This window comes from Delphinapterus leucas, chromosome 15 (genome assembly GCF_059928025.1).
Source record: "Delphinapterus leucas isolate spDelLeu-1000000601 "Yukka" chromosome 15, BTC_Dleu_Yukka2, whole genome shotgun sequence".
In the NCBI taxonomy this organism is placed as follows: domain Eukaryota; kingdom Metazoa; phylum Chordata; class Mammalia; order Artiodactyla; family Monodontidae; genus Delphinapterus; species Delphinapterus leucas.
Window position 1 is genome coordinate 69892263 of NC_143143.1, and position 27317 is coordinate 69919579.

The following is a 27317-nucleotide window of genomic DNA, read 5'->3' on the forward strand; positions in this document are numbered from 1 at the left end:
CCCTGCTTTTCCTGAACCTACTTTGGTGGAGGGAGGCACCTGAGACCTGGGATGCTGGCTCAGAAGTCCCAGGAGAAAATGGGGCCCTGTTTCCTGATTAAGAGCCTGGCAGCAGACTGAAAACCTGAGATCCTGTTGGCAGGGATTTCTGGAGCCCCCGGAGGCCCGGACCCAGAGGCAAAAGTAAAAGCAAAAGCAAGGAAGCATGGGCTACATGTCAGGAAGCTCTCAGAAAATGGAAAAATGGAGATTTTTAAAAAGCATCACCACCCACAGGCTGCCCAAGTTGGCCCAAGAAGTAAATGAGGGCTGCAGCACTTAGGAGGCCTCCTGGAAAAACGGATTAGATCAGATAAGCAGGGAGGGGCCCAGTCAGCCCCAACCTGTCTTCCTGGCCTCATCACCTCCCGTGTTCCCTCTCACTTAGTAAACTCTAGCCCTCTTTCTATTCCTAAACTTACTAAGCTCTTTCTGGTCTCAGGGCCTTTGTACATGCTGTTACCTCTGCCTGGAAAGTACTTTCCTCCAACCCACCTCTAATAATTCACCCAGCCATCTCCTCACATCCTTTAGGCCTCTGCTGATGTCTTCTTGTCTACTAGATCTCAAGTAAGTCTCCCTAATGTTTTAGCTCATAGTCCTCTGTTCTTTTTCTCCATAGCCTCCATGATAATTGTCCCTACATAACAAAGTGTTTGTCTAATGTCTGTGAATTCCCGGGGCGCTGGTGCTGAGTTTCTCTTGTTCTCCTGACTCATGGTTCCGACACCTAGCACAGAGAAGCTCAAGGCCGCAGACAGGGGCAAGCACCGCTTCAAGCCCCAGCAAGCCCAAACCACACGCTGTGAGCACTCAAGTTCTGCACTCAGGTTTCCTGTGCCCAGGGCCTCCCCTCACCCTTGCTGATCAGCCAGCTAGCCTCCGTGTTCACTGTCCACTGACCACCAGCACCTACTGAAGCCAGTGGCTTTCCTGTGAGGCAGAAAATGCATGGCATCAGACAGATTTGGGTTCAAATCCCCACTTGTTAGTTATGTGGCCTTGGGGCAAGCTGTAGAACTTCTCTGAATCTCAGTTTCTCATCAGTAAATTGGGAACAATCATCCCTGATTAGAGTAATTATGAGGATCAGGTGTGACAACATATTGTAAACCTTGTAATGCTGGGCCGGGCATTGGGTCAACTTTCATTCCCTCCCTCCTACTTTAAAGGCCTGTCACTAGGTGGCAGTCCATCTCAGCCACTCCACCTCCCCTTGGGTAGCTGAAGCCTACTAGCACAAACGCCTCAACTGCAGGCTGAATTCTCAGCTCCTTGGGGGTTGCACTTGAGGGGATCAAAACACACACACACACATGCTACCACTACAGCAAGACAAAGTCAGAGGTAGCCCCAGACACTAGTCACCACCCAGATGGGGGGAAAGCCTGAACACACACGTATATGTACTCACACATTCCTGGAAGCCTGGATCTATCTCTAGCATCAGCTGGGTGCTCTGCTGAGCCTCTTACCTCTGACGTGCAGTACGTTGTCCTGCTCTGTCTGGCTCTGCCTGGCTCAACATCCGTCAGACAGGCTCCACTGTGGCCGCAGGTGTCTTTAGTTTGGGCGGTGTTCTGTGACAGGGGCAGCTAGATTGCAGGGGTGAGTCTAGGGAGTGGCTGCTGGAAGACAAAGAGTGGGAATTATTCAAATAACCAACAAAAGGCCTTGTGGCTGCAGAATGGATTGAAGGGGAGGTGGTGAGAGATGAAATGGGTGAGAAAGGGGCCAGACCACATAAGACCTGCTGGGCCAGGTAGGGAGAGTGTGCCGTGGGAAGTTATGAATGGTTTGAGGCTGGAGGTAGGGAATCATGATTTAATTTCATTTTAAAGACTAGAGCATAGAGAATAGATGCAGGCAAGACCAAGGAGGCTAAAGAGTCTGTCTGAGAGAAGTTGGGCCTTGAGCTCGTGGGTGGAGCGGAGATATCCCAAGGTAGAGTGAACTGGACTTGATGGATTGCTGGGGGGTTTAGGCAGAGAGAGGAATCAAGGGTATCTCCAATGGTTTTGGCCCAAGCATCTTAGAGGAGTTTAATGCCACGTTCTGACAATGTGAAGGCTATGGGAGAAGCAATTTGAAGAGGGAGGTGAGATGTCTGTGTTACGTGGGGACGTGGAGCAGGTAGTTGGATGTGGGGGAGATCCAGCTTTGGCACTAGGGTGCCTGGGTTTGGCGGGGGAGGGGGGACGGGGGGGTGACGCCATGGGAAGGGTCAGGTCGCCTTGGGAACTGACTCAGGACCCACCGCAGAGGAAGAGAAGCTTCTGGAGGTCGAAAGGCAGCGGCCAGAGAGGGAGGAGGAAAACAGGGGGAGTCGGGCCGGGAAAACCAAAGCTCCGGAGAGCATCTGCAGGAGGGGCGCAGTGAGGTAGGGCCTGAGCCCGCGTCCTGCCGCGTGGAGACGCAGCGTGCGGTGCGGAAAACACTGGTCCAGGCAAGGGACAGAGGCGAAGACCACGGGAGGACTTGCAGTGGATGCTCAGGCCTGGAGTACTACTCCGAATAACGGGACCCCCCAAGGCCACACTGGCCACTGGGCCGGGACAAACGTGGGTCCAACAATCTTAGGAGCTGCCCGCGGGCCGGCCCTGGGCGGCCAGAGGGGAAAGACGGGACAGGCCGGCTGTCCGTCAGAGCCTGACGACCAATCCGCAGGAGGCCCCGCCCCCTCCCCTCCCCAGAGATGGAGCGCGGAGGACCCGCCTCCGCCGCCGCCGCCGCCGCCGCGGGTGTGAGGCGAGGCGGCCTGGCCTGGTTCCCTCCGCTGGGCAGCCCGCCCAGGTACTGGGTTTGGCTGGCGGGCCCGGGGGGCGCTCCGCACCCTCACCTCTCCTCCCGGTCGCTGCGCGGGCGGCGCTCCGGAGGCGGGCTTGAGGGAACTGCTGCGGCCGGGCCTGTGCGGGACAGTGGGCTGGGCAGCCGGTGTGTGCGACTGACGGCCGGGCCGGCGCGAGGCTGCCGCGCGTGACGGGGCCGGCCGTGGCCGCCAGGCTGTGTCCGGGGCCGCGTGAGGTAGCTCTGCGGGACGGAGGGACTGGCAGGTCGACCGCGGGCGGCGCGCGCGCCCCCAGCTGGGGCCTGTCCGGGGGTCGCTGGGCGCAGGCGCAGGCGCGGGCGCGGCGGCGGGCGACGGGCGGGGGTCCTCCCCACGGGCGCGCGGGCGCCTTTGTTCCAGGCGCGGGGGCCGAGGCGGGGCCTGCAAGGCCGCCCCGCCCCCCGCTCAGGCCCCGCCCCGTCTCCGCCCGCAGGAGCCGCCGCCGGGGTCTGCTCGCCCGCCGCCTCCGCCGCCGCCAGCTCGCTCCCGGCGGGCCTGCGCCGCGGCAGCCTGTGCCACCCCCAGCGTCGGAGCCATGGCGGGCGCCGCGTCCCCCTGCGCCAACGGCTGCGGGCCCGGCGCGCCCTCGGACGCCGAGGTGCTGCACCTCTGCCGCAGCCTCGAGGTGGGCACCGTTATGACTTTGTTCTACTCCAAGAAGTCGCAGCGGCCCGAGCGGAAGACCTTCCAGGTCAAGCTGGAGACGCGGCAGATCACGTGGAGCCGTGGCGCCGACAAGATCGAGGGGGCCAGTAAGTGCGCCCCCCTCCCTGGGGCCCGCAGCGCGCGCGGGGGCGGCGGTGGTCTGCGCCCGGCTCCCGCGCTCCTCGGGCCGCCGCTGAAGAGAGACTTGGGCAAACTTTCGGGCTTTCCCCCCCACACCCTGTGGGCCCCGCCCCCGCCTCGGCCCGGGTGGTCACCGGGGGCGGGGGGCATCCGGGTCCTCAGTCACCTGACAGGACACCCCCTCCCCCAGCCGGGGGGCGTGTTCCAGGCTCTTTGCCCAGAGGCCTAAAAATCCTAGCGGGTTGGAGACCAGCGAGGCCGGCGTCTAGTCCCCCACAGCCCGGGAGCGGTGTCGGCCGAGGCGACGGGAGCCGAGGCAGCGTGCCCCCTGCCAGCCCCAGAACCGGGGCCAGACCAGATGCGCGCCCTTTCTCCAAAAAGAGCAGCCTCCGCGAAACTCTGGGCCTCCTGGCTGGGCTCATACTTGGAACGGAACCTTTGGGTTCCCTGGGTAGAACTTAGGCAGTTGCTACGGGAGGGCTGGTTTTGGAGCGGAACCGGGCCTATGCATCTCCGTCACGGGGAGAGGGAGGAAGGTGGTCCTGTTCGGTTTGGAAAAGCCTGAGGGGAGGCAGTGGCTGCTTTTTCCCGCCGCTTTTGTCCCGAAGCTGAATTTTGGAGGTCTGTGTGCGTGGGCAGATACCCAAAGCCGGGGCATGGAGAGGGGCCAGACTCCCCTTGTCCTTGGATGCACGTTCTCAAGAGCTTGGCTCCCAGGAGGCCAGCCTCACTGCTTTGTGTCAGGTACTGTTCAAGAGCACGCAGCCAAATTGGGGTCTAGCCCTTTGTGTCCTGTGGCCTGTGTCCCGTAGCTGGAGGGAACCAGGAGTGGCTACTCTTGATTTCCTGCCTCTTTGCCTTCCCAGGCCTGACCTTGGCTGCTTTTGCGAAGGAGGGAGGTGGGGGATTTTGAAAAACCCCAAATCCTTCAGAGTGTTATTCCACTGAGCGCGTGCTTGTGCTGTGGCCGGATGGGCCCCCAGCTCTGCTCTCCGTTCCCCCACCTCCAAGTGTGAGGGGTGATTTGTCTGCAACCCCAGGCTGTGGGGTTGCTTCCTGCAAAGTCCCCCAGAGACTGATGTTAGAGCCAGGTTCAGAATTAGGTCCATGTGTAGGAAGTGGGTTCAGGAAGTGACACCCCCAAGGAAGGTCCCACAGACCTCCTTGGCTGTGGTGTACCTGCCTGAAGATGGCTGAGAAGATTGGGAGGAAGGAAGGTCTTATGGTGAGGCAGCCGTCCTCAACTACAAACTCCAGATCTGACACAGCTGCCAAACTTCCACACGGCAGCCACCTTCCTCGGTGCCCCCGTCGGCCCTGTCAGCCATTGGGAGAAAATTTTAGTTATTTGAGAGACTGGATTCCAAAGTGGAGGAAGGACAGACACTGCAGAGAGCTGGGATGGCCCTGGAAACATCACCCAGGCATCAGACTCCAGGCGCAGCCCCTTCCATGTTTCTGTGGTGCTCTGTGTGCTCGCTCTCCTGAATTGGTAGCACGGGCTGGAGGTTCCCAGATAGACTTCTCCTAGGTAACAAACTGCATTTCAAACCGTGCTCGTGACCAGCAGGCAGTAAGTGCAGCACAGTGGTTGAAGGCAGGGTTGGATTTGAAGCCCGTGTATATTAGTTGTGTATCCCCTGCAGCTAGCTACTTCTCAGAGCTTTAGTTTCCTCAGCTGCGAAGTGGGAGTAATAATACATCCACTATATTTTGTTGCTCTGGGGGTTAAATGAGAAGATTAAAACAGCTAGCACAGTGCCCGACACATTGTAAATGTTTAATAAGTGTAAGCCGTTATTAATGGTAACAATAATGGAGTATGACTGCTCTCCTGGACTGGGACTGTGTGGCTGCAGAAGAGCCACACAGGGTGAGGGTGTCGGAAGGGAGGAGGATGGGGCCCCAGTTCCCACTTCACTGAGATCACTACCCGGAGATGGGAGGATATGGTTTTGTTTTGCCCTGACCCAACTACTCAGCTGCCCACCTACCACGTAGAACAGTGGATAGAGTAAGTATAAGGAGATATGCGCATCTGGCTCATGAGTGGGTAGCTTTCTCGTTTGTACGTTGGGGCATGTACAGAAGGAATGGGTGTGGAGAGGCAAGAGGCTAGTCCACGATGTCTCAGGTGTTTGGGGATGGAGGCAGGAATGCAGAGGACCCGATGACCCCAGCCCCCAATGGTGGGTCAGCCAGAGAGGTACAAATTCAGTGATCTCATCAGTTAGCTGGGATTTGAGAGGCCTGGAACGTGGGCAAAGGATGTGGAAGGGGCCCTGGCCCTTTGATTTTGGAGGCCCGGGTTGAAGGATTCCGGGTGAAAAGGCTAATGGACACTCATGTGGAGTTCAGACCTTGCAAACAGAGCCTCATGCTGAAGCTGCCCCATTGCTGCCTATTCATGGGTGCACCTCATTGTGGGGTTCCGATCCCTGCAGCCCCCCTCTGTAGGTTCTGAGGAAGTTTAGACTCCCAGCAGGGCCCCTTGCCGTCTGGCCTTTTCCTGCTGACCCTGTAACCTGGCCAAAGAGAGAGAGACACTTCTGGGACCCTCAGGGTGTCCGTGGCCCTGAGGAGAGACTGGGGTTCAATGAAAGTGCCCGGCACTCATGTAGAGCAGGGGTCCCCAACCCCCGGGCCATGGACTGGTACCAGTCCTCGGCCTGTCAGGAACCGGGCCGCACAGCAGGAGGTGAGCGTGGGCGAGTGAGCAAAGCTTCATCTGCTGCCCCCCCCCATCGCTCGCATTCCCGCCTGAAACGCCCCCGCCCCCCGTCAGTGGAAAAATTGTCTTCCTCGAAACCAGTCCCTGGTGCCAAAAAGTTTGGGGACCGCTTATGTACAGGACCTCATTCTGGCCTAACTCTGTGCCCTCTCACTTTATTCTGCACTTGTGAGACGGGGCTGGCAGGTGCTCACTTCTCCAGTGGGAGTTTGGCTTAAAAGAGGGGTGGGGAAGTGCCTTGGTGCTGGTTGTCACGGTGGTGTGACAGGAACCAGGTCAACGTTGGGCTTTTTATGGTACAGATACTGACTTAAATGAGCACAAAGCAATTACAGACCTCCTGCTGAGTGCTACAGAGACTTTTCATCATGTTTTCTTGGTTTATCCTCTAAAGGGCCTGGAGTACCACCCCACTTTACAGATGAGGAAATAGAAATGTAGGGAGTGAATTGTGCTGCCATGTGACAGCCTCAGTTGGACCCGGCTCTCCAGTCAGTGGCTGGTCGGCCAGTCCCAAAAGGACTCAGAGCCCCGGGATTGTGCTGTGAGTGGTCTCAGGCCCCCGTTCTGTGGTCTGCGTTGCTCCTCTGAGGAGAAACCTTTGTGTTCAGACTGTTCCTTACAGACAGCCTCAGCCTCTCTAGGCTCTGGCTCTACACTTTTCCCTCTGGTGCCTTCTGGGATGAGAGGTTCAGTCAAGGGTCATTGTGGGTACAGTGGCTCAGGTGGAGGCTCCATGGTGGGCTCTGAGTGCCATCCAAGCGTATCTGTGGGAACTTTTGCAGCCCCAGCCTTTCGTCTTTGATTCTTACATTGACACCCTTCTAGACGCCAGGCTTTCTCAGGTGGTGAATGAAAACAGGCCCTTGCCCTTAGGGAAACTAAAGGGGACAATGGAATGGTACCTTTGATGCCAGGGGTGGGGGGTGGCAGAAGAACGCAAACCGCCTGGACAAGGCAGTCAGGCTCACAGGGTAGGTGACATTGGTACCAGCTGTCTGAGGCCTGACCCCTGTGGCTGTCAGACTGCTGAGGAGATAGACCACAGGGCCAGCCCTGAAGGCTGGGCCCAAGGTGCCTGAGGAGGGCAGGCCTGTATCATTGGGGATTTTCTTTGTGCTGGCTGGTTGCTCCCGGGGGGAGAGGGGTGAGAGCACATGTCCGGATCTCCAGAGCTAGCCATCCTCGCCTGTGCGTTTCCTGTCTGACTAGTTTTTCCAGGGGAAGTCAGACCTCTTAGTGTTTCCTCAGCCCCCCAGGCTTGCCCTGATGTGTGGGTTTCCAGACCAGCCCGGCCAAGCTCTCTGTCCAGCTGGGGCTTTTTCTTCCCTGTGAACCTAGGAAAGGGGCCTGCTTCACAGATGCCTGGAAGAGCTGAGCACAGCAGCCTTGGGGCCCCCAACACCTCCACCTTCTCTGTGTGTGTGCACGTGCCCACACAGACGTACGCAGATGCACAGGCTTGAGTTACCAGTTAGAGAGCTTGGTCACTAGCTTGTTTTGGGTAGCCCCTTAGAATGGGGGGCATTTATTTGCTCAGTAAATATTGTGTGAACACCTCTTATTTGCCCAGTGCTAGGCACTAAGGGTTCAAAAGATGGATAAGACTTGGTCAGTGGCATTGAGGGACTCCCAGACTCCTGGAAGAGACAGATTTGGGAACGTGTAATTATAACCCTGTGTGTTATGTACCTAGAGGTCCATACTGAGAGCTTTCTGAGTGCAGAGTAACGAGCTCTGCTCAGCAAGCAGAGGGTCGAGGGGAGAGAGCCGGGAAGGCTTCACACGGAAGGTGGCCGGGGAGCTGGGCCTTTCTGAGTGGTTGAGGAACTTGCCTGTGCCCTGGCTGAGGCCCTGGGGATCGCTGTGCAGGGGTTGGGCTGGGGGCAGCGTAGGGAGGGCCATGGCATGCTGTAACTCGTGGGTTGTGCTCTGTTCTGTAGGCCAGCTGTCACCAGAGGCTGAAGCAGGACTGTCCTGTGTTTGTCTGGGAGAGGTTGAGGAGGGAGACCCGTGAGCCACTGCAGTTTGCAGGAGAGACCTGATGAGCACAGCACAGCCTCCATGCGAGGCAGGCGGGAGGCAGCAGCGATGGAGGGGAGGGGAGGGGCTGGGGCTGGAGGGAGGAGACAGTAGAGCCAGGGTAGCTTAGCATTCCGGCTCTGAACTCTGACTGCCTAGGTTAAAATCCTGTTGTGCCGCTTACTTGCTCTGTGACCTGAGCGGGTGACTTTATCTCTCTGGACTCCTTGTTTATAAAAGAGGGATAGATTACATTTTTCTCATAAGGGAGTTATGAGGATTCGGAGAGAATCTGCAAGATGCTTCGCATGGAGTGTAGCACCGTGTAAGTGCTTCACGCATGGGAGCCCTGACGAGGAGGAAGGTGAAGATTAAGTTGCCCAGGAGGACCTGTTAGTGGAAGGGAGCAAATGTACCTGTGGTATTGAGGGGGCTGGCCACCAAGCGCTTTGATTCGGAGACAAGGAGCCACCTAGCCTCTTTCTTGAAGCTCTCAGGAGCCCCTCTATCATCAGGGCTCTTTCCTGCCACTGACTTTTGCAGGGTGCCAGGGCAGTTGGCTGTGAGCAGCGGTTCTGGTATCATATGAAGGTATCAGATTGGCCTATTTCTGAGAACGTCGCCCTGAGAAATGCTACCTGAGCGCCTTGGTGGGAGACCCCTGTCTTCCAGGAAGTGCTTTAATGCCTGCACGTCAGTGTGCTAGGGCCTGCCTTTGCCTCTCCCATCACCATCCCTGTCGGTCTCCGTTAATTCAAGGCATCTCTTCCCACTCTGTGCCCTTTTCTCTGGGATGTGGCTTCAAGGAAGTCAGCGGTGGCTAAGTTGGAGGGAGGAAGGGAGGCCTAATGTAGCAAAGGCCTGATATTAGGGGATAGGAGACATTTTCCCCCTCTCTGCTCCCTCTCTTAGAACTGCAGAAGTCAGTGGGGACTTTGAGGGGAGTCCCAGGAGAAGTGGAGGTGGGGCAGGAGGAGGGGAGTGTTCTGGAGCTCCTAGTAGAGTGCTTTGTTTAGAGAAGCATGGCGCCCGGGCTTCTCTGGGGGGAAATCTTTGAGAGCAGCATGGTATCAGGTAATAAGACTCTAGGCAGAGCGCAGGGTGAGGAGTGGCCTCCAGCAGCTGTAGCCAGAATCAGTCACATTTGGGTCTGAGTCTCAGCTCTTCCTGTGACCTTGGGTACACGTCACTTTAACCTATCTTAAACTGATCTTCAGCTATAAAAATAATTTCTCCCTCACGGAGCAGTATATTAACAACGGTCAAATAGATTTTATGTGAGAGTGCTCAGCACAGCATGTTGCACTCGTGGGTGCTTAACAACTATTTGTTTCCTTTGCTTTCACCATAACTAACTACAGAGCTCCAGTTCTTCTGTCCACCACGAAGCTGGATGCCGTGGCTGCTCTGACAGCCTGGGCTAGAAGCCTGTTTCCTACTTCTTTTCTTTGTTCCCTCCCTGAGTCTGTACACAGAGGTCGGGGGCAGGAGAAAAATTGGGTACTTGAATAGTGCATTAGTTCATGGAGCATTTTCTCATCCATTGTGTTGTTTGAGCTCCACCACAGCTCCAACTGAGAGGTGGGAATGATAGGCTCTCCCTTGTAGATGAGGAAACCAAGGCCCCAAGGCTAAGGTGCCCCAGCAGGTTCATGGTAGTGCTGGGACCAGAGCCTGGAACTTCTGATTCCCACTGCAGTGTTCAGTTTATTCCTCCACTCTGGGGAAATGACAGTAAGGTGGGTGTTCTGCAGGACCAGACTTGTTTTACTTTATGTGGACAGAGCTCCCTGATCTCTCCTCTGCCCTCTGGGCAGATGTGCTGGTCGATGCGCCCAGGCCCCCTTCCTGGCACGCTGGACTCAGAGCCTCCATCGGGACCCTCTGCTGCCCTCGGCTTGCCACAGCCCCCATCGAGATGCTACTCTCCCTGCTGTGGGGGCCAAGGTAGCAGAAGAGCCTCGCCCTGACTTGCTCTTACTGGGCTGTGGTGACAACCGCACTGAGCCTCTGCCAGGGCAGTGGGAGTCTGGGCTCTGGGCTCTAGGTGCCCTGAGAAGGGCCTCTCCAGGACCCCGACGACAAGCTGAAGCACATGCCTTCGTCCACACGTTCCTTCGTTCATCCCACATTTAGTGTGGTCTTAGCTCCTGTGTGTTAGGTACGCTGAACCAGACATGCATGATGACTCCAGCCTCTGACTTGTTCACTGTGGCAGTAGATCTCTAGCATAGTGAGCTTTCCATATCACCATAGCTACTCTTTCCTTGAAGGAAAAAAAAAAAAAAAAAAGCCCTGAAAACAGCTTTCTTGGGCCCTGTGGCACACTGGACAAGTGAGGTGCCACTTGTGCCTCCCTGGCTTTGGACTCTGGCATTTGCTGACGTGCCAAGCACTGTGGAGTCTAGCGGTAAACATAAAGGTTAAGGCACATACAGCCAGAAAGAAAAAATAACGGCGGGGTCCGGGCACGCTGAGAAGGAAACAAGCCAAGCTTGCTCTGTCGGTCTGGAGAGATGAGGGTGTGCTGTGTTCATCTCCATGGCTGACGGCAGCCGAGGCTTGGCTCTCCCGTAGGCCATATGTGTGCGCTGTGGCGAGCCACCCCACTGTTTCCGGAGGGGGGCCTTGGCGGCTCTGGGTCTGCCCCCAGGTGCAGAGCCTCAGCACTCAGGGCAGATTAGGCTGGAGGAGGATTTGGGGAAAGGAGGCCAGGGAGGAATTAGTTCCTGTGACTTGAGCACGGGGTACAGTGAGGGTGGCCCCGCTGTTGTGGCAGGTAGGCTGCAGCCCTTGTGGGTCAAGAGGCTGCCTTGGCTGGGGTCTCGGAAACAGAGAACGTTGTGTTCTCACTCCGAGGTATTATAGCTGTGCCCTTGCCTAATTGTATCTCTCCGCCTTCACCCCAACACACATACCCCTGCTTGAGCTGCCCCCGAGCCACAGCTTCCTGCCATCACCCCATCACCCCAGAGTTAGAGCTGCTCATCACAGCTGGGTGTGCTGGGGCCTCCAGAGGGAGCGGAGACTGAGGCTGCCTCGAGAGAGTGCCCTCAGCCCTAGAGGAGAGGGAAGAAGTGTGAGAAGGGGGAGGTCCTTGGATATGCTGGGGCTGGGGAAGAGGTGGTGGGGACAGTGCAGGTGGTCGCTTTGGTGGAGGCTGAGGTCCCAGGAGATGCGGCTCGGAGAGTCTCCGCTTGCATTCCTGCCGCAGTTCTTGATGGTCTCCCTCTCCTCCTTGTAAGACTAGTTCCTTTTGAGGAGGTGCTTGGCTTGCCTTTGAGAGGCTGCAGTGGCTGAGTGCCCAAGCACAAGTACTAGGTCTCTCCCCGACTTGTCACCTCTAGGAACCAAGCCTGTCCTCGGGGAAGCAGGGAGGGCTCCTTTTTATAGCCCACATGTAGGCTTTGTGTATAGGCTCTGCTGCTTCCTTCTGGGCCCTTCCCGGTGTTGGCCGGTGGCCCTGGCTTCAGCAAGACTAAGGATGCAGAATACATGGGGCAGGGCTTTCTCCTGCAGGAGACTGGCATCTCCCTTGCTGAGCCAGGCCTGGCACAAAGCAGCCTGGAGTTAGGAAGCAAGAAAAGAAGGTGACCCAGTCCTTGATCCTGGGAAGCTTGTGATCTGGAACGTGCAGAAAACCGTGAAAGCCCAGGGCCGGCAGGAAACAGCTGTGCCTAAAGTGCTGTTGGCTGAGCGCGGGGCTCCAGAGAGAATCAGCCTGCCACTGTGGGTCGCTCCCCCTGCTGGCTAGCAGGCTGGCGTTGGCTAGAGGATCGAGGCGTGGGCTCGGTGAGGAGTGGACGGTCTGACCAAAGCCCCAGGCCCTGGTGGCAGACATCTGACCAGACTGGTAAGGCGTTGTGCCACGGAGAGTTGGACCGCTTGTCTGTGTGAGACCTAATTCTAACTCATCGGGGGTGGGCCATTCACATTGGGGTTGGCTTCCTGTTTTCTTGGATACCTGGGGACGTGGCTGAGCTGAAATGTCCTGAAGGAAGTGGTTGTTTAAGGGGCGCCCCCCAGGTCCCAGTGTCCTTGGCCTGGCCTTGCCCTTGCAGGGGTAGGACACTGACCATACTGGGACTCTGGCTGTGTAGCTGTGGGTGTGTGGTGGGTGAATGCAAACCCCATGGGATTGTGTGACTTCAGCCTCAGGCCCAGAGAGTGTGGGCCCGAGTTCATGGAGTGACTGACCCTAGGAAGGAGGGGAGGAGTTGCCCACAGGTCCCAAAGGCTCCTGCGCCTACTTGAGGGTAGGAGGTCAGCTGGGAAGTTGGGTAGCGACAGGGGCGGGGGGCGACGAGTCCCTCTCTGAGGCTCTGAAGACCACTTCCCCCTGTTTGTCCTCCGGTAGCTCTCCTATTCTGACCCTAACACAGTAATTGAGTATAATGTGCCTGTGTTCGCCTGTCAGTTCCTAACTGGGGCTGGCCTTTCTTGGGAGCTCTTAGCATATCCAGCAAGGAGGTTAGAAAACGTAGTATATATAGGTTTGTCAGGGGTTGCTCAGAGCCTCTTGAGGCCAGCAGTAAAATAACAGAGAGAGTCCCCTCCAGTGAGAACACCCGATGCCTAGACTGTTCCTTGAGGGTGTCCTGGTCCCTGGCCTGAGAACTGGCCCACACTGGAAGGGTGAGGCTCTGCAGGCAGGGGTGGGAGGCTAGCAGGCAGCTGTCTTAAGAGGGTGGAACCAGGGAATTAAAATCAGGAAGGGCAAGTCCCAAGGTAGCCACTCCTCTCAAAAGGGGAGGTGATTTTGAAGAATCTGAGCTGGGCTTCCTGGGGAGGCAGGGAGTGGGTGTTCCCTTTCACCTCGGAGTGAGGTCAGAGAGTAGATCACATACTGGGGCCTTGGCTCCCCGGGAAGCAAAAGGAGGACAGGAGAGTGGCTTGGCTTGGGCTGGTGTTGCCCAAAGGGAGTGGCCCACTGAGGAGAGGCTGGACCAAGCAGCTCTAAACCGGGAGAGCAGGTGGGTGTACAGGAGAGGGCGTCTGAATGAGCAGGCCTGTGACTTACTGACCCTTGTCATTGTTTAGAACGTCTCCAACCTAATCAGGGTTGACTCTGTTGGGGGTTTGAGGGCTGGCCCCACATGTCCCCCAAAGAGGGAAGGGCCCATGGTGACAGTAACAGAAACCAAAGAGGCGGGGAGGCAGGGCCGGGGTCGTGAGACAGCATGGGGGTCAGCAAGCTCCACAGGGGAAGGCCTCTGCCATCCCCCTCCCACCTGTACCCCAACTTCAGCCCCTATCACTCAGCCCCCAGCCGGAGGCCCCTATCATTTCCTTTCAGGAGAGGGCCCCAGATTTTTTCTTTCTTCTCCTAACAGTCCATTTCCTGCTAGGCACTGGGGCATTGACGCCAACAGGCATGGAGCTTATGCTCCAGTGGAGAAGACAGTCAGTCAAATAGCCTTAAAATACACAGCGTTCCCACTCATCTAGGTACTAGGTAAATGTGGTTGTGAATGATATTAGAAAAGCCAGTAGGACTTGTTCAGGGATTAGATTGGAGGGGGTGAGAGAAAAAATGTTAAGCATGATTCTGAAGAGTCGAGTCTATGCACCTCTTTGGAGGTGATGCTGTTAGCGGACCCGAGAGGTGTGGCAAGAGGCCTCGTTTTTGTGAGGGGTTGACTTTGAGGCGAACAGGTGGAGACAGCAAGTAGGCAGTTGGTTTGAAGGGTCTGAAGCTTATAGTCAAGGAGTAGGCTAGAGCTGTGTTTGTAAATTACCTGCATTGACACTGACTGGGGAGCAGGGAGAGCATTCGGGAGAGGAGAGGCCCTTGGCATGGGGCCTTGACGAAGGCCAGCCTGGGGACAGGTGGGGATAGGCCTGGAGCCCAAGAAGAAGCAGGAAATCAGGAGAGGAGAAGTCAAGGGCAGAACTTCCAGCAGGAGGGAGGGCGTGGACAATCGTGTTGATTGCCCTGAGGGTCAGGAAAGAGGAGGCTGGAAAAGCGACTTATGCTTAGTACTGTGGTTCTCCAGGTGGCCTGAATGTACCATGAGGAGCATTTCATTGGGCCTTTTGAGATCCTGGACACTCCAATACCCAGCCCTGCTGGGCCCTCATCCTCTTCCCTGTAGCTGGGAGCCTGACAGACACAGGCCATCTAGAAAGAACTCGGGCAGCACCAGCCTGCAGAGTGGGCAGACGTCAGCATCCAAGGGACTGCCTGGGGCGTCATGTGGGCTCGGGCAGAGAAGCTGGAGCAAGCCCCCTGTTGCACCTGACCCCACTGTGGTGTTGATGGCCAGCGGAGGCCTACCTTCCCTCCCCTCTCATCCATGAAACTCTGAATGCCCTTTTCCCCAAACCCCCAGACTGCTGCATCGATGCCTTGGCTTCTGTGATCCTCCCTGGCAGACCTGGACAGGCCAGTCCTCCAGACCTGCCTTCTGTGGACAGAGTGGTCCGAGACTTCCCACATCCAGCTCCTCACTTTCTCTGGCTCTCGGTGCCACAGACACCTCCCTGTTGTTCTACTCTTTGCAGGACCTCATAGTTATCTGCTTCCCCATCTGTTTCCTCCACCGGGCAGGAGCTTTCTGGCTTTCTCAGGGGCAGGAACTCCAATGCCTTACTGATCTCTGTTTATCCAGGACCCACCCCAGGGCCTGACATGGAGTAGACAGACATTTGAAAGTTTGATCCCGGTGATGGAATGAAAGAACAAGCCCAGTAGATAACTGCTCATCTCTCTCCCAGCTTTGAGTTCCTTGGGTGGGGCCTCCTTGCCCTTCCTTCCTTTGGAGCCAGGGCATGCTGTTCCCACCTCTGAAATGGATGGGATTAATTTTGCATCTTAGGGAAGAGGGCTGCCTGCCTGAATGGTGTGAAGGCTTGCTGGGCTGCCCAGCTTTTTCTCTGCAAACCCAAGTTCAGGGTGTGTGCTGCTGTGGGGCCGCTGCAGAGGGTCCCAGTTCTACATGAACTACCACGTGACTGTGACAAGACCCTTGGGAGCCTCCATTTCCTCATTGCTCCACAGAGGAGGTTCACCTAGAATCTAGACTCTAGATGATTCATGAACTGGCGAGGATCCTTGACAGCTGTGACCTGAAGCAGTTAGTGTGTAGGAGTGCAGGGTTCCGTGTAGGAGGATCCCACAGATCCCCATCCAACTGTCCGAATGGCCTTTTCCTGTTTATTAAGGTGGGAGAAGGGCTGGCTGCTCTTCTCAGTCAGGTGTTTGGGGAACAGTGATGGACGAAACCCCAACCGGGGACAGATGCTGAGCTCTGCCCTGGGTGTGCCCTGCACTCCGGGGTTTGGCTAGGCCTTCGCTGTTGCATCCGGGAAGGGGTTTAGTCCTCTCGCCCCTTCTGGTCTGGTTTGAAGGTGCTGCTGCACAGGAATGGGAAGGAGATAAACTCCGGCCTCACCTTCCCTTTGCTGCATGACCCTGTGACCCTGGGTCTCTGAGTCAGGATCCGTCCTTTGTAAAATGGAGGCTGAGAGCTCCCCACCCCTCCGCTCTCATCTTTCTCCCTGGGAGCCGCTCCAGACTGTTCTGTTGGGCGGGGCTAGGGGGGCTCTCATTCCTACTCCTTGAGCAGTAGGTGGCCGACATGGAAGCTGCTGGCCATCCCAGGCCCTGGCTCCTGCTGCATCAGACTCCTTTCCCACCTGTGTGCAGGTTCTGTCTTGTCTTCTCTTTGGCCACCTCCATCCTTCTCCTTCCAAGCTGTGAGGCTCTGTCAAAGCTGTATAATCCTGGCCGATCCAGGCACCCTAGGGTGCAGAGGCCTCTGGCTCCCTGTGTAGGGCAGCAGAGGTGCAGAGCTGGGAATCAGCTGGTTGGCAGTGCGCTTCCCTTCGTGGATTCCTTTCTGCATCTCAGCATCCTCTGGGGGAGAAAGTTCAGCTCCATTTGTGCTCTCTCCGGCCCTGATGTGTAGTTTCTTTGGAGGGTGGTACAGGAGGTGCTGACTTGCGGGATGGGGACTGGGAGTGGCCCATCTGTTTGGCCCAGGCTGTATGTGGAGAAGATGTGATTGATGAGAGATCGTTTCTGGGAAGGTCTGTACAACTCTCCCGACCCCTGGGACCCGCTCTTTTGAATCTCCTGGTGGCCTTGGCTTAGACCCAAGCAGGGCGTGGTGCTCAAAGAGCCCTGCCTGTTCTCTTTTGTTTTCCCCAAAGCACCATTAGCTTCCCATGGTTCCCACCGGCTACAGGAACCTGTGTACAGGAACCTCCCAGTGTTTTCAGATTACTCTGGCCCCTGGGGCGGTGCCCGCGCCCGCACCCCGTGTCTGGTCCTTCTTTCTTCTCTCCACATGGTCACCCCACTGACCACTGCAATTTGCATATTTGTTGGAGCTCCTCAGCCTTTGTTGCCCCATGGCACCACCTCTTCCAGGAAGTCATCCCTGATACCCTCTTTGAGCATCTGTGGCCTCTTAGATAATTAGCTCTGGAGTCTAACTCTCGTGTGTTCATTCCTGCTTCTAAGCACTCTGTAAGCATTTTGAAGCCTCCCCAGGGACCTGGGTTTGGGGAATGGAGAGGAGGCAGATGTGGTTTCTTCCTTGTGGAACTCACAGGTCAGTGGCCTTGACACCAAGGAGGCATCAGATGGTGTGACCAGAATGCGGAAGCACCAAGTATGCCACGGGACCAGGCCTGATGGAAACTTAAATTGAGAAGGTGGGCCTGGCACATGCAGAGGCTCAGAGGTAGGGGGAGCGCTGGGAGCGGATGTGGGGCTGGGGTCTCTGGATCTCGTGGCTCTGACTGGACTTGGTCCCTTTTGAGGAGTGCTGAGCTTTGCCCACCTTCCTCCAGGACACGCTGCAGGGCTGGGCGTCCACAGCCCACTGTCAGGGGCAGTGAAAACCCCAGGGGAAGGGACCTGTCCCGATAACATTCACTTACCTCTTTCAAGCTTCCTAGATGTTTTTTAAGAAACTTTGGTATTTATCATGACTTACAGCTATTTTAAGTTGTAAAAAGTATTTACATGCATTTTTATACGGTTAGTTTCTTTTTTTAAAATTAATTTTTGGCTGCGTTGGGTCTTCGTTGCTGCGTGTGAGCTTCAGTAGTTGTGGCACACGGGCTCAGTAATTGTGGCTCGTGGGCTCTAGAGCGCAGGCTTAGTAGTTGTGGCACACGGGCGTAGTTGCTCCGCAGCATGTGGGATCTTCCTGGACCAGGGCTCGAACCCGTGTCCCCTGCACTGGCAGGAGGATTCTTAACCACTGCACCACCAGGGGAGTCCGGTTAGTTTTGAATTTCCTGGTGGCCTTGGGGAGAAACGGTTAGTTTCTATTGCAGTTTCCACCAATTAATTTATGCACTTAAAGGGAAGACTCTCTTAAGAGAAATATTTTGGTGAATGCATGTTTCATGTCCAGAAATTTGTGATATGTGTCATTTCGTTTTTTTGTGTGTGGTGGTGCTGGTGGTTTTCTTGACCGTATCTTCATCATTAGGGGGTTTAATTTTCAGTATGTCCTCTTGTCCCTTTCTAGCAAAATCACTTTGCTGACTCTCTGTAGTTCTCTGTCTGCATGTGAAGGGTTTATGGCAGGCCCACCCCCACTAAGGCCTTCACTTTATCCACAGGCTACCTAAGAGCTGAGAGACTTGCCCGAGGCCCAAGCTGTATCCTCAGAAACGGGATTTGAAACGTGGTGTTTGTGATTTCAGATCTGTTAGCATTCTCTCCTGGTGCCCCACCCTATGCAAGGTCGGGGTATGTGTAGTGCCGGCACGTGTTGGCTGGTGCGTAGGTGAGATGCTGTGACTGCACAGGCCCGGTGCTGAGGCTCAGGAAGCAGCCTCTGGCTTAGAGCATGTCATGTCTGTGTGCACCGATGTGAACTCGGAGGCTCCACAAGTCCCACTCTTCCCCCATGGTGCCCCATCCCTGTGAGACCCTTTTTGGAGCTGGGGAAATGGCTACTTGGGTTCTTTTCCTTGGGCCAAGGCAGCTGTAGGCCAGCTTTACCTCGCCTAGGTTTGGGTTTGCCCCCAGCAAAGCCCTGGCAGTGGCTGCTGCTGGCTCACATAGGCCCCATGTCAATGGCACTAGGCACACAGGCAGGGGGCTTCAGACTTCACTGGGACTGGCGGCTCCTGGCAGGGCCCTTATGCAACCCAGTGAGGTAGGAGGAATCCCCAGTTTACTACTGATAGGGAAACTGAGGCCAGAAGAGTGGGGACTGGGCTTCCCTGGTGACGCAGTGGTTAAGAATCCGCCTGCCAATGCAGGGGACACGGGTTTGAGCCCTGGTCTGGGAAGATCCCACATGCCGCGGAGCAACTAAGCCCGTGCGCCACAGCTACTGAGCCCACGTGCCACAGCTACTGAAGCCTGTGCACCTACAGCCTGTGCTCCACAAGAGAGGCCACCACAATGAGAAGCCTGCGCACCACAACGAAGAGCAGCCCCCGCTCGCTGCAACTAGAAGAAGGCCCGCATGCAGCAACGAAGACCCAACGCAGCCAAAAATAAGTAAAATAAATAAATTTTTTTTAAAAAAGAGCGGGACTGCCCAGGACCTCACAGCTAGAATTTAAGATCTGTGTGGTTCTCCTCTGCTGGGCCTGGACAGCCTTCAGGAAGGGGATGGTCAGGGCAGGCTTCCTGAAGGAGTGGGAGGAGGCAGTCTGGCCTGTGAGCAGGTCCTCAGCCCTTAGGGCTGGCATGAGAGGCCAGTCCCTGGTCCAGGTGCGGTGGTCCCTCATTAGCCCAGAGCCTCTTGAGGAGGGCTAGTCTATTTCTTCATGAGAGTTTGTGGGCGATTAAATGCCAGGGACTGAGTCCCCCCTCACCGCCCAGGCTTGTCGCTGTCTGCCATGGCCTTGCTTGGAATGGTGATACCCACGCTGTTCCTTGGGGCCTCTGCGTGGGCCTTGGGGACCTGGTCCTTAGAGGAATGAGCCCTCCATGGCTCCTAATGGGCTGAGCTGGCTGGGTTGTGCTGATGGACCCCCCCAGGCCCTCTAGGGTTTGGGTGAGCTTGGGGGTGGGCCTTTGTCATAAACGAAAGCCCTACTCCCTTCTGCTGCACATCAGCCCAGCCTGGCTGCAGGCCCCTGGTTGTGGGATCCTGCCCTTGTCCTCAGAGGGTTCCCCCATCTTACTCCCCCATCTCCAGCCTAGCCAGGACCTCCCAGTACCACTGGCTTTTCTTTTCCCCATGTCCCTTGAATGTTATTCTCCGTGGTCCTATGTGGGAATGAGTGCTGGGTCGTGGGTTTCCTGCTCCTCTAAGCAGTTTTCCTCCCTCCCCCAAGCTCCCAAGTCCTGAGAGGGTCTCTTTTCCTGCCCTTCCTTCAGGTCTGACCCAGACCCTGCAGGGCAGAGGCCGTGCCTGTCCCAGGGGGTCTCCTCCCCTTGATGGCAGTCCCTGGGCAACCGGTCCTGGCTCTCAGGAAGAGGACCCTGCTGTATTTATTCTGGGAGGCAGGGGGGTGGGGCTGAGGTGGGAGGTCACACAGGATGCAGCTTTTAAGAACCTGGTAGTGCCTCTCACCCTGGTGTCTTGTCCTTCCAGCCTGCGGTTGGCTTGATGGACTTGGAGGGCCTGAGGGCCGGGCTGACAGCTCCAATGGGGAGAAGTACAAGGGGCCTTGTGTGGCCAGCAGGAGCCTGGGAGACTTGGGCGCCTGGCCCAGAGTTGTTGTGTGCCTACCTGGTCCCTGTTTTGGGGACCAGCCTCTTTTGCTTCCGGTATGGTCTCACTGGAAATGTACTCAGGAGCACGGGGCAGGCCACAGGGCACCTAGGACCCGCTGGCAGTGTGTGTTTTGTGTACGTGTGTGTGCATATGCAGCACATGTGTGGGGTGCTGCAGGTGGCCTGGCAGCAGGCTTCAGATTGACCCTGCAGTTGCTTGCCGGGCGGTAGCCACATCGTGGACTAACTACCTCTGATGACTGGCGGGCAGCTGCACGGAAGGGCCCAGGCTGTGGACCACACAGGCCTCGTTGGCCTGTATGCGTTGTGTGTGTGAGGTCGTGTGCCTGTGTGAGAGGTGTGGGAGCGGGGTGACAGCAGCTCTGCACCGGAAAAGCGTGCTGGTTTCTGTTTCAGAGGGCAAGGTTTGTGGTTATTCTGCAGTTTCTGATCTGGGCATTTCCCCTGTTCAGCTCCTCCTTCCATCTTTGGGAACCCTGTCTTCTCAGGCTGGGTCTTTGTGACCCAGTCTCCCTCCCCACCCCCCCTCTGTTTTTACCTGAGCATAACTCTTCATTTTAAAAACCACTCCCACTGTGCTACCCCTCCCCCCAGTGGTGTGCCTGCTTTTTCCGTTGTTTGTTCAGTCATTCAGCAAGCACTGGGTGGCCTTGCCCAGCCTGGGAGAGATTGAAGAACAAACACACACGTAGTGCCCCAGGGTGTCAAGGGCATGATTACTGCAGGAAGGCTCTTCCCAATTGGGTCTTTGGTGAGAGAGAGTGGAGTCTGGGAGGTAGACAGCCCCTGGCTAGGGACCAAGGTGAAATGGGGACAGGAAACACGACAGTTCTTGCCCTCAGTCCAGCTTAGGTGGGATGGAGCAGAGAAGATGGGAGGGCAGAAGTGGCAGTAAATCACTGGAGCCGCATCACAGCGGGCCTTCAAGGCCGGAGAAGGAGTGGGTTCTCCATAGTGAGCAACCTCAGGAGGGATCAGAACAACAACAGCCTATACAGATTCGTAGGCTCAAGAAGGATGGCTGATTGGTGAGAACTGGGGGGCCCTCAGCTGGAGGACTGGGCCTGTGAGGGTTGCTGAGGGCACGGGAGCAGGGCCCAGGGAGAACCGGCAGTGTTCTGGCAGGGGAGCTGGGCCTGGGGCTGGAGGCGATGCCACTGTTTGAGGTAGGATAGGTGGAGCACAGCTGTGGCTAGAGGGTCAGGAAGAAGGCCTTGGGATTGGGCCTCTTAGAACATTCCAGCCGGGGTGCTGTGCACTTCAGGCCAGGAGGGCTCTGGGGGGAGGTGGGCCAGGCAGCATGCTGGCAGCCCTCCTGGCTCCAGATCTTCCGGGCCAGTCTGGGTCGAGAGCATTTGAAGAGGCTCTAGAGCCAAGGGAGCGCTCAGAGTCATTTCTGGCGGCTAAGCCAGGCTTCTCTCTTTTGACCTCCCTAAATCTGTCTCTTTATCTGGCTGGAAAGTGTGCCCTCTGTGCAGGGTCCCAGCCGGCACCCAGGGACAGTGTGAGTGTGCAGCCAGGCGCTCTCCAGGCCTGGGGTCGCAACCTGTGTGCCTGCTCCGACTGCCTGTGCAGACCACAGACCACCGAAGGTGACAGAGCCGAGGGAGGGGGAGGGAGGCTTGAATGAGTGCCCACCATGTGCCATCTACAGGGCTGGGCGCTCTGGGCTGTTAGGACCTTTGAGCTTAGCAACACCTCCAGGTGCCGCAGTCTGTTACCTGTGTTCACCGAGGGAAGCAGTGGGGTCAGAGTGGTTGTCACTCTGCTGAGGTCGCGCAGCTAAGGTGAGGTGGAGCCCGGGAGTCTAGTCCCAGCAGGCCCACCCCAGGGCCCACGCAGGTCTTTTCTGCCACCCTGCCTTCTAGAGAAATTCAGTCAAGCTCTTTGCTCTAGAGATAGTAAAACCGAGATGGAGGGAAGTTAAATGAGTCACTCAGTGTCATCTCAGAGGTAGTGGCTGAAGCAGTTCATCTGCCACTCTGACCTGGGTGCTTCCCCAGTCTGTGCCGTGAGGCCAGAATGGGAGCCATCCGTGGGCAGCCACTGCTCTTGCTGGGTCTTGCTCAGGGATATTTAGGGGGTGAGCCGTCAGGCTGCACCAGTTCTCTTGGCCCAATCCCTCCTTCCTCCTATGGACCCTGAAACCCATTTGGGCCTGCCCAGCCCCAGGCCTGCTCTTGGGACTTTATGATTCAGTTTGTGTACCTTTTTTTTTTTTTTTTTTTGCGGTACACGGGCCTCTCACTGTTGTGGCCTCTCCCATTGCGGAGCACAGGCTCTGGACGCACAGGCTCAGCGGCCATGGCTCACGGGCCCAGCCGCTCCGCGGCACGTGGGATCTTCCCGGACCGAGGCACGAACCCGTGTCCCCTGCATTGGCAGGCGGACTCTCAACCACTGCGCCACCAGGGAAGCCCTAGTTTTAGTACTTTTGTGTCAGGAAAGAGTCCTCACAGAACAGCCGTGGGTCCCCACTTCTCTTTGTAGAGTCCAGCTCTTTCCCAGGTCAGAGTGAACTGCCTATATTGTCACCGAGGGAAGGTACATAGGACGGAGATTCCTGTTCCCGCAGACACTCAGCTTTTAGCAGAGCTCTGTCCTTAGACTCAGCCCAGTTCTCTTCTGTCCCCCAGTAGGACTGAGTGGTCTTGACTCTGCCCCCCTTCCCGGGGTGGGGTGGGGTCTCTCTTTGTGGTCCTCCACGAGGAGAGTGTGGGAATGAGTGGGAGACAAGGCTGCCCTCGTTTCAGTGTTAACCCTGAGAGACCTCAGCCTGACCTTGACCTCTTCCCTGCCTTCCTAGTTGACATTCGAGAAATCAAGGAGATCCGCCCGGGGAAGACCTCACGGGACTTCGATCGCTACCAAGAGGATCCTGCTTTTCGACCGGACCAGTCACACTGCTTTGTCATCCTGTATGGAATGGAATTCCGCCTGAAGACCCTGAGCCTGCAAGGTGGGAGCTGAGGAGGTGGAGGAGTTAAGGGGAGCAGCCCCTGGCCCCAGGCTCAGCTCTTTGCCCCTTGCTCATAGCTACGTCTGAGGACGAAGTGAACATGTGGATCAAGGGCCTGACTTGGCTGATGGAGGATACGTTGCAGGCAGCCACACCCTTGCAGATTGAGAGGTAAGAACCCCCAGCAGACGTGCTTAGGGTTGGGGCATCGAGCTGTAGGCAGTAGGGCAGGGACTCGGGCCTCTGTGCCCAGAGCCTGCCTGCTGGTCTCCCCCCTAAGCCTGGGCCTCACTTCGGGCTTCTCTCCCTCCAGGTGGCTGCGGAAGCAGTTCTACTCAGTGGACCGGAATCGTGAGGATCGGTGGGTCCTGCGCTGTGGCTCTAGCCCAGCAGGGTGGGTTGGGGCCGCCAGAGCAATAGCCCACCTCCAGGCAGCTGCCTGGAGAACTGGAGGACCTGCCTCAAGCAGGGTGGGCAGGTGGTTCTGGCACAAGGAGCTTCCTGCAGAAAGCTCTCTGATGGCCTTGTGCGAGCTGGCGGGAGAGGCCAGGGACGATAAGCCACGTGCCCTGCCACTGTGGGCAGAGATAGGCGGTACAGAACTGGCTCTGGGTGTCCTGTAGTTTGTGTGTGTGGGGGGGTGCTTTGAAGCTCACGGCTTTGAGGCCATGGTGTGACTACCAGAGGGGCTACAGAGAGGTGCAGGACAAAAGCTGGGTGATGGATGATGAGGACCGTTGACTGGGAGAGAGGTGGACACCACGGAGGGTGTTGAAGAGAAACGTGACGTGACCCAGGTTCAGTTGCACAGAACTGCTAGCTGCACTTGGAGGGTCCAGGGCAGGTGGAGTGGAGAACTCAGGGAGCAACTCCAACGCTCTGGGTGAAGAAGACTGGGTCAGGGTGGGGTATTAGGAAGGGGTTGGATTTTGGCTAGGCTGTATTTTGAAGATAGAGCCCAATAGCATTTCCTAACAGATTGATTTTGGGGTGAGAGAGAGAGTTGAGGTTTACGGTAAAAAGCTTTTTGGCATGAGCATCTGGAAAGGTGGAGTTGCCATTGACTGAGATGGGGAAGGCTGTGGGAGGTGCACACCTGAGCGGGTGAAGTTCTGTGATGCCCTTAGATGTTCAGGTAGAGATGTTGAGCAGGCAGGTGTGTAGAACGAGTTCAGGGGAGAAGTTGGGCTGGAGCTGGAACCTGAGGAGCACATAGGTGATTTGGAAGGCCACGAGGCTGGTGATGCCTGGGCGTAACCTTGGCAAGAAAAGGTAAGGAGGCTGGTGGCTGATCCCAGGCCCATGCTGCCTCAACACTGGGGACTGGGGAGGTGAGGAGAGGAGCCAGCCAAGGGAAGTGGCTGCTCTAGAGTTAAGAGGAAAATCGGAGGGTGTAGAGCCCTGGAAGCCCAGGGAAGAGGGGGTGGTCAGCTGTGCCAGGCCTCGTCACGTGTGGGGAAGACTGAGAGGTGCTCCTTGGACTTGACAGCACAGAGGTCGTTGGTGACCTTGAGGCAGGCAGTGGACAGTGGGGATGGGGTTCAGGAAATGAAAGGAGCCTGGGTCTCTCCTTTAAGGCACTGCTGTGAAGAGGAGCAGAGAAGGGGCAGTGGCTGGAGAGGAAGCAGGGCAGACAGGTGTTTGGGGGGGAGTGGTAACAATCTGCGTGTAATGCTGATGGCAAGGAGTCCACAGAAGGAAAGCTTGATGACGCAGCAAGTTTCCTAACCTGCCCAGTGAGGACCCTGACGGCCCCACCCCCAGTGACTGAGACCAGGCAAGCGCTTGCTGAACAGCACTGGCTGATAGATAGCAGGACTGCCCAGGGCAGGGCTGGACCCCTCAGGGAGTTTTGGTGCTGCCTGCCAGGCCCTTGGGCAAGAGAAGGAGGGGTGCCCACATTCCCTCCCTGCCACCACCTCCCAGGAAAGAAGGCCTCCCTCTCCCAATCGTGTTCATCCTGTTGCCAGGCCCAGCATTGTCCTCCGCCCCATTCTTGGGCAGGGGTGCTTCCCTGTCAGACCTCGGGAGTGTGCTCCATTGCCAGCAGTGGTATTGGGCTGAGAAGGATCTTCCCCCTCCTCCCCTCGGAGGCCCTGACTCCCAGGGGCAGTGGGTGGGAGTCCTGTGAGCTGCCTGCCCCTCTCGGGGAGTTTGAGAATGAGGTGGAAGGAGCCTGGAGGTCCCGCAGTAGTGGCTGCCTCTCTCTGTCCTTGGGAGAGCTGAGGGCCCAGACGTGTGAGCTGAGCGGTGCTGGTGGGAGGGTGGCCCGAAGATGGGCTCCCCTTGCCCCGCCCTGACCCACTTTACTGAGGCTGGTGACCCCTCCTTGCCAGAATCCTAGACTTTCCTTTGCTCAGCTGAGGAGACCGAGGCCCAGAGAAAGAAAGGGACTTCCTTTGGTTACCCCATGGTTCTGAGCCAGCCTCACCGTCAGGACTGCAAGTCCCAGAGTAGTGTTGTTTACCTGTTCAGCCCCAGGTGGACTCAGCCCACAGGTCAGAGGTCGTGAGAGGTGGGGTGAGGCCACTGGCGATGTCCTTGTTTCCTCAGTATATCAGCCAAGGACCTGAAGAACATGCTGTCCCAGGTCAACTACCGGGTCCCCAACATGCGCTTCCTCCGAGAGCGGCTGACGGTAAGGGCCGGTGGGCCGTCTGCAGGCGGGTGGGGAGGCTGGCTGCCCCAGGCCCTGCGGGAGGCCTGACCGGAAGTGCCGCTCTGCCTCGCAGGACCTGGAGCAGCGCACCAGCGACATCACCTACGGGCAGTTTGCTCAGCTGTACCGCAGCCTTATGTACAGCGCCCAGAAGACGGTGCATGAGCCACCTACTCCCACTGCCCCTACCCTGCTGTCCCACCCCAGCCCCGCTTGCCTCAGCCCTGCTGCCCTGCTTGGGGGCGATTGGGTGCCATTTCTCCAGTTCTTCTCCTCGTGAGGCCTGCCCCTTTCTGTTGCCCCAGCCTTTCTTCCTGAGAGCCCCTTCCCCACTTGGCCTCCCAGGGGCTCTCATGCTGACCTGGTTCTGTCTCCTGCAGATGGACCTCCCCTTCCTGGAAGCCAGTGCCCTGAGGTTTGGTTTGAGTTGGGGAGGTGGGGTTCTCCCTGGGCCCCTTCGTCCCTCCCCTGGTTGATTCGCGATGCAGGTGGGAGGCAGCGGGAGCAGGGGAGCCCTGCTGGCCCATTCCGGGCGGCTGTGCTGGCCGGGAGCTGGGCCCTGCCTTCCCAGGGGCCCCTCATTGTCTGTGGCCCATGCTAGCCAGCCGGCCGCCAGGCATTTCCCTTCTCTCCCACAGGGCGGGGGAGCGGCCGGAGCTCTGCCGGGTGTCCCTTCCTGAGTTCCAGCAGTTCCTCCTCGAGTACCAGGGGGTAGGACTGGGCTGGGGTTGGGCCAGGGTGCTGGCTGAGAGGGGCTGGGCTCACCACTGGATGGAGGCCTCTCACATGCCCCACCCTCCCACCCATCAGGAGCTATGGGCTGTCGACCGGCTCCAGGTGCAGGAGTTCATGCTCAGCTTCCTTCGAGACCCCTTGCGAGAGATCGAGGAGCCTTACTTCTTCCTGGATGAGGTGAGCCCTGCCCCTCACCCTCCAGCGGGGAATCAGGGAGCAGACGGGCCCACGGGAGCCCGGCCAGGTCCCTCCCGCAGTCCGTCGTGCCCCCGACCTGGATTGAGCACTCTCTCCCGTGTCACCCTGTGCTGTGGCCCAGGGCAGGGGCTCATCCTCTCTTCTCTCCGCATTTGCTCCTGGGCAGTTCGTCACCTTCCTGTTCTCCAAGGAGAACAGCATATGGAATTCGCAGCTGGACGCCGTGTGCCCCGACGCCATGAACAACCCCCTGTCCCACTACTGGATCTCCTCCTCGCACAACACGTGAGTGGCTCCCTTGGCCCACACCCGACCCCGGGAGGTGGGTCTCGCCTGACCACCCCGCCCTGCTTCCCTGTCCAGGTACCTGACCGGGGACCAGTTTTCCAGCGAGTCCTCCCTGGAAGCCTACGCCCGCTGCCTGCGGATGGGCTGCCGCTGCATCGAGTGTGCGTGGGGGCTAGGTTGGGGGGGGGCGGGGGGAGGCCTGCCCGCTTGACTCTGGTCACCTTGCTTGCTCTCCAGTGGACTGCTGGGATGGTCCAGACGGGATGCCAGTCATTTACCACGGACACACCCTGACCACCAAGATCAAGTTCTCAGACGTCCTGCACACCATCAAGGAGCACGCCTTTGTGGCCTCAGAGTGAGTGGCGTGGCTCGGCTCCAGCTCTCTCCTGGGTCCCCTTGAATGTGCTA

General features: G+C 57.4%; 1 protein-coding gene and 1 long non-coding RNA gene across 14 annotated transcripts in view; one reads left to right on the plus strand and one right to left on the minus strand.

The window, feature by feature from the left end:
* LOC111184175 (uncharacterized) overlaps nt 1-3258 on the minus strand; it is a 51296-nt gene extending 48038 nt beyond the window's left edge. For 2 of the 3 annotated variants that reach the window (XR_016387924.1, XR_016387922.1), the window contains exons 1-2: nt 2879-3258; nt 1454-1667 (exon numbers count right to left, since the gene is read on the minus strand). This is a non-coding gene — a long non-coding RNA (uncharacterized LOC111184175). The remainder of the gene's footprint in view (nt 1-1453; nt 1668-2878) is intronic. The other variant, XR_016387923.1, reaches the window with a different exon arrangement.
* The window catches only part of PLCG1 (phospholipase C gamma 1), a 34500-nt gene continuing 9861 nt past the window's right edge, over nt 2679-27317 (plus strand). For 2 of the 11 annotated variants that reach the window (XM_022592396.3, XM_022592397.3), the window contains exons 1-13: nt 2884-3063; nt 3300-3618; nt 22874-23026; nt 23104-23197; nt 23340-23387; nt 25580-25664; nt 25759-25842; nt 26066-26100; nt 26324-26396; nt 26496-26597; nt 26785-26903; nt 26982-27067; nt 27144-27264. In XM_022592396.3, the coding sequence (XP_022448104.1) occupies nt 3402-3618; nt 22874-23026; nt 23104-23197; nt 23340-23387; nt 25580-25664; nt 25759-25842; nt 26066-26100; nt 26324-26396; nt 26496-26597; nt 26785-26903; nt 26982-27067; nt 27144-27264 (1217 nt within the window). In that variant the 5' untranslated portion in view covers nt 2884-3063; nt 3300-3401. Of the gene's footprint in view, nt 2833-2882; nt 3064-3299; nt 3619-11529; nt 12259-16336; nt 17096-18752; nt 18880-22873; nt 23027-23103; nt 23198-23339; nt 23421-24105; nt 24299-24518; nt 24804-25083; nt 25265-25579; nt 25665-25758; nt 25843-26065; nt 26101-26323; nt 26397-26495; nt 26598-26784; nt 26904-26981; nt 27068-27143; nt 27265-27317 lie in introns of those variants that run through there. The other 9 variants (XM_089896898.1, XM_089896901.1, XM_089896900.1 and 6 more) reach the window with 9 other exon arrangements.